The sequence below is a fragment of the Ovis aries genome, chromosome 13 (genome assembly GCF_016772045.2).
Source record: "Ovis aries strain OAR_USU_Benz2616 breed Rambouillet chromosome 13, ARS-UI_Ramb_v3.0, whole genome shotgun sequence".
NCBI lineage: Eukaryota > Metazoa > Chordata > Mammalia > Artiodactyla > Bovidae > Ovis > Ovis aries.
In genome coordinates, this window is record NC_056066.1 from 35,538,025 (window position 1) to 35,550,105 (window position 12,081).

Here is a 12,081-nt window from a genome sequence, read left to right on the forward strand (position 1 = left end):
GTTCTAGGCCACTGGGATATTAGGGGAAAAAAATCATTAAGAAACTCACTCCCTATTCTGGTGGTGTGTTCCAGAGGACAAGCAACTGTCAGTTCTGCTATAACATGGCTTTTTTTTTTTTTTTGGGAAAATCAAGTTTGTTTGAGTTCTATTGATTTATCAGGAAACTATCTGAGCATAACACAAATTTCCCACTTACCTACAAACAATTTCATCTGCTGAGAAACACCAGCTGCACCCAGCTGACCAAGCTACATATGCATTCACAGGATAGACACACACCTCAAATACCTGCCAGTTACCCCAGTTCTTCCAGTTAGGAATGATATCCACCCACAGTTGGTTACAATTTTCAGAAGGTTACTTCAGATAACCTTCCTTCCATCATTTCACAGTAACTCATAAACTGCAACCTTTCCACAAGCTAATTTCAGGTCATTAGCAAAGTAAAATGCTGTTACTAACTATACTGTTAGTTTACTCCTTAACCATTTAACAGTTATATCAAGATATTTGTAAAGTTCCTGTTTTAATGTGTCATTGACAATGTTTTTGAATACTGTGCCCCTATCACATTTTCCCTATAAATCCCAGGGTGCAATTTTGCACGGCATGGTAACTTTCAGTAACATGTGCTGTAACAGAATGACTAGAAATAAGTAACATCAGATCACTTTAAGTGCAAGGAAAGAACAAAGCAGCAGACAGGACAGAGGATGACAGGGAGCTGTTTGAGTCATCAGAAGGATAAGTAGGCCTCTAGGGGAGGGGGTGCTGAAACTGACCCCTACTGGAATGAGACAGCATCAGGTGGACATACAGAAAGATGAGCATCCCAGAAACAAGGAGCAGAACTCTTGAGACCAGAACAAACTTCCTGAGGGCCAATGTGGACAGAGCAGCACAAACACCCAGACACCAGATTTTACAAAGAGCCTATTACAGGCATTGGTAAGTAACAGGGTCAAGGGAGGGTCTTGAACTTGAGTGATGTAAGCTGACTGGCATTTTATCTGGACCACTCCAGCTATGTGCTGTGAATAACAGTACAAAGCAAAAAGGATGCAGGACACCACTTAAGAGGCTGTTGAAGAGTCCAGGTAAGAGGAGAGAATAGCAATTTTAAGTATATACCACAGTTCAACTTAGGATCTGTTGGCCTTACGATGATGTGGAAGCAACAGGCATGCAGAGTGAAAAGCGCACTTCTAATTGTGAATTCTGCTCTCTTCCCAGGCTAGTATATACCGAGGATGGGGCGGCAGCAGCAGAGAGACGGACGTCCCAGTCAGCCACGTAATTAGAAGGGGAAACAACTCCTACATTTACAGCCAATTCTGCTTTTCACTCTCAGTACAGCAGAGTTACATGAGATATTCAATACTTTATTATAAAGCAGGCTTCCTGTTAGGTAATTTTGTCCAATTGCAGGCTCATGTAAGTGTTCTCAGAACATTTAAAGTAGGTTAGGTGTATTAAATGCATTCCCAACTTATGTATTTTCAACTTTTGAAGGGTTTATTAGAGATGTAACCAAGTGGTTATAGTTGGAGTACAACTGTAAGGTAGAGATAAGGTTTTATATACAGCAAAAACACTTGCCTTCTACTTTCAATAGCTAATAGTAGGCTACATAATTGGATTATATGTTCATCGTAAAACAGGAATAATCCTGATCAGCCTAATTCAAAGGGTTGTGAGACCGGATATAAAATGGCTTTCAAAATTACCATGCATCAAATAAATCATAAAAAGGAGACTCTTCATAGGATATATTTTCAAGCCCTAAAAAACTGGTTTTGAAATGACTGACAAACTCCTCCTCCAATACTTAGTATAAAGTCCCAGAAGAAGAGTACAGGTACATATGTGGGGTATGAAGACACCCCCAGCTCACTGCTAACTCCACTCTTTTCAGCACCATAACAAAATGATTAACAACTTAACCCAAACCATCCTGCACAAAAGGATAAGACAAAAAGAGGCTTAACAGAAAGACCATCTAGAATACATATTTTCTGTGAATTATGAACCCCAAATCCTAAGCATGTTCACCAAGAACTTTAAATACATCTTGCATAACTCAATCAGTTCAATTAATACTGCCTTAGGCAATCCACTCCAGTCTTCTTGCCTGGAAAATCGCAAGGACGGAGGAGCCTAGCAGGCTACAGTCCATGGGGTGGCAAAGAGGTGGACACAACTGAGCAACTTCACTTACTTTCTTTCTTAAAATTTAAGATCTTAAAGTAAACCATACCAAAATAGTTTTGACTGTGAACTGAAATCCATTATATCATAATAACCACCTCTTTAAGAATACCAAGAATGGCTTGCCATGCCCTCCTCAAGGGGATCTTCCCAACCCAGGGATCAAACCCATGTCTCTCATGTCTCCTGCACTGGCAGGCAGGGTCTTTGCCACTAGTGCCATCTGGGAAACCCGTTTCTAGACCAATCTTACTATTGGTTCCTTTCACACAAGTAAATATTCCCTCATCCATAAACTATAAAACAGGGATACTATCTGTTCTACCTACCTTCCAAGGTCAATGCAAGGATCAAATGAGACTGTTCAATTTTATAGTACTTTCTAACATTACAAATGCAAAGCATATTTCATTTTATCCCAGTGTAAAGTTATTCAAAGAACCACAAAAGTCATACTATGCAATTATCAGTCTATTTAATGTGAGAATACTAAAATATTACTAAATTATTTTAAAAACTATAAAAACAAGTTATCCCCAAATACTTTCTACTGAATAACAATTCCTTCAAATGTTACAGTAACTGTCATTTGAAAATTGGATTAAATTTCCCAATTTCTCCAAATATGGGTAAACGACCCAAAAAAAGGAGGGGGGGGGGGATACTTTCATTATGCAGTGAAAAACTTTAAAGAAAGAATTTAGAAATGTAAGCACTAAGGCAATTTTCCCTTTGTACTCAAAAATATTTGAATACTAACTTTAAAAGCTATAGAAATTCACTTAATTCCCACAATTCAGGGAACCAGTAAAGAATAATTTTTTTTCGATTTTGATTAACCAACTGAACTAAGCTATCTCCCCCTAAAAGATGTTTCTAACAGTTAATTCTTAGAGGGAAGATAAGAAAAATGGGACAACCCCCATGAGGCTGAACTTTTGTGCAACAGATTTACATAATTCCTATAAAGCTACCCTTCATTCCTAAACTCACTGGTACCAGCATCATCCTGAAAGTTACTTGGTAAAATTATCATTAGAACTAGTCAACAAAAACATACTTTAATGAAATGGAAAAAGCTTAAAAATTCCATTAAGTACAATTTCAACCTAAGCTATAAAAAAAAAAAAAAATCAAACGACTGTACCTTAGATTCCTGCTTTTGGTTATTTTTAAACAAAAGATTATATTTTGCAAGTTGATCACAATATATGTAAAAATAATTTTCCACCAAGTAATGAACTTTTAGGTAATGTTATGTCACAACATTTCCCTTAGTTACAATAAATAATCTAAACTCCCTTTCATAAATCCTATGGGATAAAAATCTCTAATTCCTTTAACTGTACAAACTTAGTTGGAATAAATCCTTTTAAACTGCAGACTTCAATCTTCTGCAGGGAGTGACAATCCTCAATCCCTACTTTCTGATTTCTTTCAGTATTAGTATGTCTTAAAGTCTTTTTATATATTACTCTAAATTGACACTTTAAGGAAATCTAAGGTGACAAGAAGAACAAAAAAAACAACTGTGATGTGGACAGATGCCAGTAAAGCCCGGTGGGGCAGTGTGGGGTAGGGTAGGGGGTATGTAGACGCTTGAGTTAGGCATTTATTAAAATTAGATTTTAAAATCCTAAAATAAAAATCAATTTTATATTAGTTCAATAATATAGTAACCTGTTCTTATATTGTTACTCACACAGGCTGAGTACTCAGAGAATCCAGCTTACTTGCATTTGACTTTGAATAATAGTTTTTATCTTTATGTGAAAATCTATCTACATATACAATTGAATTTATAAAGATAAAAATATCAAGGAATACAAACATCTATAATGAAATTACACATATTCACTTTAAAATGTTAGTTTCAAACTCTCATTGTTAAGAAAAAAACAGCTGGAGTCAAAGTATAATGACTTAAATATCTAAGAATTAACTGAGGGAAGAGTCACCACTTCACATCTTTAAAACACAGAATTAACATCAAAGATGCTCTCTGCACTCAAGAATACAGACCGCATTTTACAGTATTTGTTATTATTCCTCCATGGTGTAAAGTAATATGGCAGCCAAGTATATGAGAGATAATACAGACCAGGAATGAAGTTAGACCAGGGATGAAGTTAGTATTAGTTAAAAGGCTCCAGAGGAAGACAAGCAAATAGCTAAAAAGCAAATCAGAAAAGGGGATTAATTTAGCAAATGACTAGATCAGAAAGATAAGTTTCTTACAAATGGAACTAAAGAAACATCAGCAAACAGATGCAAATAAAAAAGAAACTAAAAGCCAACAAGAGGAAGGAAAATGAAAATCAAAATGAAGGGGGAAAAAAAAAAAAAAAAGAGTACAGAAAAAAAAAGCAAGCAGCTAAAAACAAGTAGCTCTCCAAAGTCAGAGCTTTTAGTAACAGCTTCAAGGACAGGACTACATCTCAGCATTACTTCCAGGCACACCACACAACTGCTGACACACAGTAGACGCCCAATGTTTGCTCAATATTTAAGCATTAAGCAACAGAATGTTCTTGCGAGTATTTCACCTGTAAAAGAACTTAATCAGACACAGTTCACTGTAAAAGCATGAAAACATTTACAGAAGTTTCCTAGAGTACCTAAAATGACCCTTTTCTGGATCTGGGGGTAGATGACAGATTAACCAAATCATATTCACTAAAAGAGAACCTGGGATACTTATTCTCTTTAAGGAGATGAGGTGCCACATCCTATTTAGTCACAGTACTGCCTTCTAAAATCCAACATTTGAAATGAAATCCACTATAGTAGTGACTGGTAATAGAATCTCAGGCTAAACATAACACTACACAAAACTTACCCCAAAGATTAATATTAATTTGCCCCCAAAATTCTAACTTATTAACCAAATCCACCTGCTGTTATTTCCAAACAAATATGTTTATATGTGTAAGTAGCATACAGCTATGCTATATTTAACAGAGAACTAAACTCCCCTCCCATTCAATAACCATCCAAATATTCCATCTCCATCCAATCTTTTTTTTTTCCATGCAATCTTCTCACCACTATTAACTTCCTCAACCCACCAATTATATACAGAGGAGGCCAATGTTTTCCAATATCTCATCACACTGAATATAGCTGATTTCTATCCTAGGAGGCAAAAAGAGAACCAGAAGAAGCAAGATTTGAAGATAGTTGAAAATCAAGAGACAGAAAGCCATGAGGGACTCTGAGTTTCCTTATTTCAAACACATTATCTATTATGCAATTTAAGATCTTATAAATAATAGAGATGATTAATTGACTTAGTGAAATTGGCTTGTCCCTCAATGAATGCCAAATGTAGACAGGAAATCTGATTATTTTGGTAAATTTTGGATACATTAAATCTGAAAACAATTTATTTTCAGCCTCCTACCACAAAAAACTTGAAGCAAAGTAATAGCTGAAGGGTAAAACCACTGAAATGCACTTTTTAAAAGGTGAGTATCTGAGTACATACAGAAGTTACATTAATAAGACCCTGGAAAATATGAAATAGTATTTTTCTTAGAAAAACCTAACAAAAATTTCCTGTATCATGAATGACTTTCTTAACCCATGAACTGTCTCAAAAAACCTTCTAAATTTTAAAATTCATACTTTACCACAAGAACACACACCTGAACTCCTTAAAAAATAAAATGAAGTAGAAACAAGGATCTCAAAATTAACCAAGCCAAACTGCAATCTTGGAAAGTTGAAAAGCTGAAAATTCCTTTCTTGGAGAAATGTCCTGCATGTCACTCACCATTAATAAAACACTGGTAGGCTACATTCATAAATGCATCCTCTAATTATCACCCACTGGGGTCCAGCTGTAGATTCTGGGGTCAGCATCTTATTTCTACATAATTTGTTTAGGAATCAAAATATTCTGATGACATAAACATTTAGTAACATTTGCAAACTGGAAATATGACTAAAACTTTTTGTCTTACATAGAATTATTATTAATAAATGTAAGTTTCAATAGAAAAAGCTACTCACCACCATCCCTCTCTCTAACTCTGTGAATATGCACATTTTTGGCCTTACTGTGACCTGTGCTGTCACTGTATTTGTTTTCAGGACTATCAGATCTCCGCAACATTTTGTTTGGTGGTGAAGGATCTGCGGCGTCTCGCATTTTTTCATGTCTGTGATCACCACTACTGGGGTGACTCTTCGATGAATACTTAAGTGCCTGTAAAACATCACCCCCCCAAAATAAAAAAGAAATCAAACTTTAATTTCATAAGTCAGTTTTATCATAAAATTTGCTATATTACCTATATTCAGTTTTATAAATTTATAAAATTGAAATTTTCTTTTTGAATTCTGCCTTTAAGTTACTCACACAAGACCTAAACACAAGTTATTGTAAGGCTCATCATACATATCAAAATGTGTTTTTTTTAAAAAACCTTCTATTAATCATCTTGTAAACACAAGAAATCAACACTTTGACAAATTAACTCCTCAAACTTTTCTGCCAGTTAAAAAGTTTAAGTATTCACTGAGTACTACTCTAATGTTTTTGCTCTGCAACTATGCTAGACACAAATACAAATAAGCATAAACATGTTTCTTCGATCTGACCCAAAAAAAGCATCAGAATTCAGAGAATTCTCATCAGAATTTCTCCAATTCTTGGATTCAAGTAAGTAAGGCATTTCAGATCTAGTTTAACTACTCTTGCAGGCATGGGAAACAATTTTAAGGTATAGAAATGTAGGCTCTTATTTCTGACCTATCCTAATGGAACTTAATGGAACTCCCTCAAAAAACATTTAACATATTTAAGACAACCATGATATAGCTGTCTTTTTTAATGCATAATTAACCATGTTTTAGAGTGTGATTCAACAGTTTAATCGTTGACCTATCCAAATGTAATGCACAATGTTTTACCCGTCAAGGAACCTAGATTTTTAACTGGAACTTTAACTCATGCTATCCAGAAACACAACCGTTAGCTTGGAAACCCGCTCTCCTATCCTTTAAGTGGTCAGATGCAGTAAGTATTTACTTCTAGAGTCACCCCACAGTTACAAATTAATGAATTTTCCTCCCCCGGAAAACAGGGGCCAACTCTTTCAAAAAAACTTTTACAATGTTACACGAAGCTGTCACAAAAAGAAAACTATGTACCTAAAACTCCTTTCAGGACAGTGAATTACCCAAGTACTCAAAGATCTCAATTTCTACAAAAAGAAAAGCGCCATCTTTCACTGAAGACAATTATTTCCACCGAAAACAAACTGGGAAGGGGTAATGGTTTACAACACACTTAAAGAGTTGCAAACCCATCAGTGGCTTCTTCCCTGCCCTTCCGTCTAATTCTGATACCTCTGCGTTAACTTTTAGTTTCCCCAAAACAACAAATGAAGGTGATTCCAGAGTTACTGAACACGTTGTCCTACCGAGTCCCGCACACCCGAATAACCGAGTCAGGTCCTTCCTGGACAAGAATCAGTTTTTATTCCCTTCCCCCCACCCTCCCCGCAAAAAGAACTTGAACTTCCTCCCGTCACCTGTCAAAATAAGCCCCCACCCCTCGCCGGCGAGCGCCCCGGGAAGCGAGCGCAGGGTTTCCGGCCCCACCAAGCGGGTTTCGCGTCTGTGGCCCCGAAGGGCCTGCAGCGACCTGTGAAGCCTGCGCTCGAGTAGCGGCTCCTCCCTCCCCCGCCGGCCCCGCCAGCCCCGCAGCCCGCGCCCGCCCCGTGGTACCTGGTAAGGCTGCGCGTCCCCCCGCCGGTCGTGACAGCTGGAAAACAGAAGAAAAGGCCACCTGAGGCCGGAGAACGGGCCCCCAGCGCGGGGCCCGCAGAAAGGCCCCCGCTCCGAATCCCAGCGGCGCTCCGGCCCCAGGCAGCCCGCCCTCCCGCCGCGCGCACACGCTCTCGCTCTCACACCCGCTCACACGCACTCACACGGGCTCCCGCCGGCGAGGGGCCGCCGCCGCCCGCGGCCGTCCACCCCCGACTCCCCCCCCTCCCGCCGCCGCCCGCGCGGCCGCTCCCCCTCCCGGCCGCTCCGGATCAGGGTTAACAACAAAAATGGCGGCGCGGCCGGCCCAGATGAGGAGGAGCGCCCCCCCGCCGCCCGCTCCGCCGCCTCGAAACGAAAAGACGATTTACCCATCACTGAGCCTCTGCTGTTTCCTCGCATACATTACCATCAATGCCCGGCCTGTGAGCGTGTGTCGGGGAGGGGGGAGCGGCCGCGGGAGACGGCGGCGGCGGGCGGGCGCGCAGGCGGCGGGCGGCGCAGGCCCGGCGCGCCCTCGGCGACGCTCAGCACCTCCCCGTCACTGGCGCCGGCGCTCCCGGGCCATCTCCTCAGTCCGCACCACGCTCACGCTCAGCTCAGGCCGGGCAGCGGCGAACCGGGGGGTGGGGGGGAGGGGGCAACACGACGCGTCCTGCTCGCCCCGCGGACAGCGCGACTGCCTCCTCCGCCTTCTCCTCCTCCCGCTCCGCCGCCTCCTCCCCTCCTCCCCCCGCCGCCGCCGCTGGGTCCTTCGCCGCCTCCTCCTCCTGCCGCCGCCGCCGCCGCTGGTGCCGCCGCTGCCGCTCCACCAACTACATCCGGGCAACTCGGCCGCTGCGGCCTTCGGAAACCCTCGGCAGTTTCCGCCGCGCCCCTCCTCTCCCACCCTCGCGCGCGCCGGAACGCCGCCTTCGGCAAACCTCGGCTCGTCGCGGCCCTCCTCTTCCTCCGCGGCCTGGCTCGTCTCCTCGCGACCCGTCCGCTCTTTCCGGTCGCCGCTACCGGTCCGCACGCGCCCTTTCGGCCGCCGCCGTTCCGGCTTAGGGGTAGTCGGGCTCGGGGAGCCGCCCGAGGCTGGTCCCGGGGGCCCCGGGGCGCGCGGGGCGGGGAGCGTCTATGGGAGGAGGCCGGTGGGGCGTGCGAGGAGCCATCGCGGACTAAATAAGGGCGGCTGCGCTGCTGCGCGTGCGCCCGGCGGCGCGGGGGCGGGGGGCGCGCGGAGGAGCGCGCCGGCCGCCGCCCCCGCCCCCGCCCCTGCGGGCTCCGGCCGGGAAGCCCGTGGTTGGGCGGCGGGCGGACGGTGAGCCCAGGTGCTCGTTGCGTGCGCGGCGGCCCGAGCTCCCGCGAGGCCCTCTCCTCGGAACCGGAGCCTCGCTCCCGCCTCAGACCGGCGGCAGACCCAGAACTAGGCCTTCGGCCTCACAGAAGTAAATCATCCCCGGAAGCTCGGGAAAAGGGTAGGTGGTGTTCAGGGTCACCGTGCTTTGTGCCCGAAGCCCGTGCGCCTTCGAAGACCAAGGTGAGGACCCGCGGAGGAAGGGCCAGCGCCGCTGCTTTGAAACACCCGATGAGCCTGCTGATGTAGGGAGACACTCATACTTTCCACCCCAGCCGCGCCCTCCCCACCGTCTCCTTTATTTCTCGTTTTTTTCTCTTTTAGCTCGTCCGCGCTCAGATCCAGTCATCTGGAGTTTGTCGCAGGTGAACTAAGGCCTGGTGGTGGTGGTGGTAGTCGCAGAGTCCTAGCCGACTCTTTGCGACCCCTTGGACTGTAGCCCACCAGGCTCCCCTCTGTCCATGGGATTTTCCAGGCAAGAATACAGAAGTGAATTGCCATTTCCTTCTCTTGGGGATCTTCCCAACCCAGGGATTGAACTTGGAATTGCAGGCGGATTCTTTACCAATTGAGTCACCAGAGAAGCTCCAATAAGACCTGGGAAGTGCTAACGAGTTGCTGCAAATTGAATTTTATAGACTGCTACAGGCACAGTGGCATATTTAGAGGGGAAAATATCCAAGTATACTCCCCAATTAAGCTTTACGTGTGTGTGTATGTTGGTGTGTGTTGGTGATGATTTAGTCCTTAAGTCGTGTCCGGCTCTTTGTGACCTCATGGACTGTAGCCCAGCAGGCGCCTCTGTCCATGGGGTTTTCCAGGCACACGAATACTGGAGTAGGTTGTCATTTCCTTTTCCAGGGGATCTTCCTAACCGAGGGATGGAGCTCAGGTCTCCTGCTTCGCAGGTGGATTCTTTACCAACTGAGCCACCAGGGAAGCCCAAATAAAGGCCTCGGGGGCAGGGCGGGCGGGGCGCTAAATTTGCTGCAAATTGAATTTTATAGACTGCTACAGACTCAGTGGCAACATGGGCATATTTGGAGGAGGAAAATCCAAGTACACCCCCCCAGTTAAGGAGTGTATCTGTGTGTGTGTGTTGTTCGCTCAGTGGTGTCAGACTCTGCCACTACACCGTGGCGAATAGGAATATTGGAAGAGTGAAAAAATCCAAGCTTACCTCCCAGTTAAAGGGGGAGGGGGGTGGCAGCTGTGGCGGTGTGTGTATTGGTCACTTAGTTGTGTCAGACTCTTTGCCACCCCATGGACTGTAGCCCGCTAGGTTCTTCTGTCCATGGGATTCTCCAGGAAAGAATACTGGAGTGGCTTGCCATGCCCTTCTCCAGGGGATCTTTCTGACCCAGGGATGGAAGCTGTTTCCTGCCTTGGCAGGCAGGTTCTTTACCACTATCACCACTATGAGAAGCCCAACCTTTACCTGAGGATGATGTATTCAGGTGGTTTTATTTCTTCTGCTCTAAACTTCTTGTAAGGCAGCATTAACTACAAAGGATAGTAATAAACGTAAACTAAATATACAGCCATTTACATGGAAGAAAAAGGCAAGGTAGGAAACAAATCAGAAGAAACAAGATCCCTTCAAAAATCAGTATCAAAAAATTGATTTAAGTGGTATCTAACCGGTTACATTATTGCTAACCTAATCAAGAGATGGGATGATGTGGGAGGAAAGGACCAGAAATCACAACTGATGGGAAAAAATTTATTTTAATCAGGTAGCCTTATTTGTCAAAAGGTCAGATTTTTGCTGTTTGGGAGGACCAGCAGAGGCCTACTTAGTGCCCTCTAATGCTGTCAGTAACTAAGAGGAAAACTGCCAGTGACTGAAATGGAAGAAAAAGAAAAACGAGAGTGTTTTAAGTGCAATTTTTAACACTTTTGTAACAAGACATCACGTTGGAACAGCACAGAAAATAGTACAGAAGTCTCATGCACAAACAGCTTGAAAGCTGGCAGCAAAATTTATTACTAATTTCTTGTTCAGTGATTGGATGTCTGCTGAACCTATTACACGCCCTTTGATCAAAACAGCAAACTGGGCTGAGCTACAGAGAGAAACAGCTTTAGCAGTGTACAGTCCATACCGGTTATTCTGCATTGGTGAGTTCGCTTTCTCACTAAAATTTATTTGTAATACCCAGATCAATATCCATAGTATTTCTGGACATTCATGGTAGAGAATGTGACTTGCCTGATAGGCACTGATGAGGGTAAAGGCAACACTCAGTCCTATTTCATTTATCATACTAATGTGTAAACACACATACTAATGTGTAAACAAATGTGGTTTTCACGATACACACATAGTCATGTTTTTAGCATTTTTTGTTGCTTTTAGCTGGTGACTTTCCTGTTTTAAGTGCCCCTCCACTCCCACCCCAAACACCGTGCTGAACTATTATCTAGTACCCCTATGCACAAGACGGCTGTGATGTTCTTTGTGGAAAAAATGTGTAGTACATCGGGTTGATTTAGGTATGTCATTAGTGCTCTTGCCCATGATGAGGTCAGTTCTGATGAATCAACAATATATTAGATAAGATGTCTAAACAGAGGCTTCCCTGGTGGCTCAGCAATAAAGAATCCACCGGCAGGGCAGGAGATGCAGGTTCAATCCCTGGGTCTTGAAGGTCCCCTGGAGGAGGAAATGGCCATCCACTCCAATATTCTTGCCTGGAAATTTCCGTGGATAGAGGAGCCACCACCACATGTCTAAACAGAAATCAGTTGAATCA

The 12,081-nt window shown here is 43.5% G+C and overlaps 1 protein-coding gene across 10 annotated transcripts in view; it reads right to left on the reverse strand.

The window, feature by feature from the left end:
* Positions 1-9,121, reverse strand: part of WAC (WW domain containing adaptor with coiled-coil) — an 81,364-nt gene extending 72,243 nt beyond the window's left edge. For 2 of the 10 annotated variants that reach the window (XM_060397450.1, XM_027976703.3), the window contains exons 1-3: positions 8,910-9,121; positions 7,948-7,984; positions 6,226-6,421 (exon numbers count right to left, since the gene is read on the reverse strand). In XM_060397450.1, the coding sequence (XP_060253433.1) occupies positions 6,226-6,364 (139 nt within the window). In that variant the 5' untranslated portion in view covers positions 6,365-6,421; positions 7,948-7,984; positions 8,910-9,121. Of the gene's footprint in view, positions 1-6,225; positions 6,439-7,946; positions 7,985-8,150; positions 8,273-8,357; positions 8,819-8,909 lie in introns of those variants that run through there. The other 8 variants (XM_027976705.2, XM_027976702.2, XM_060397448.1 and 5 more) reach the window with 5 other exon arrangements.
* Between the last annotated feature and the right edge of the window lie 2,960 nt (positions 9,122-12,081).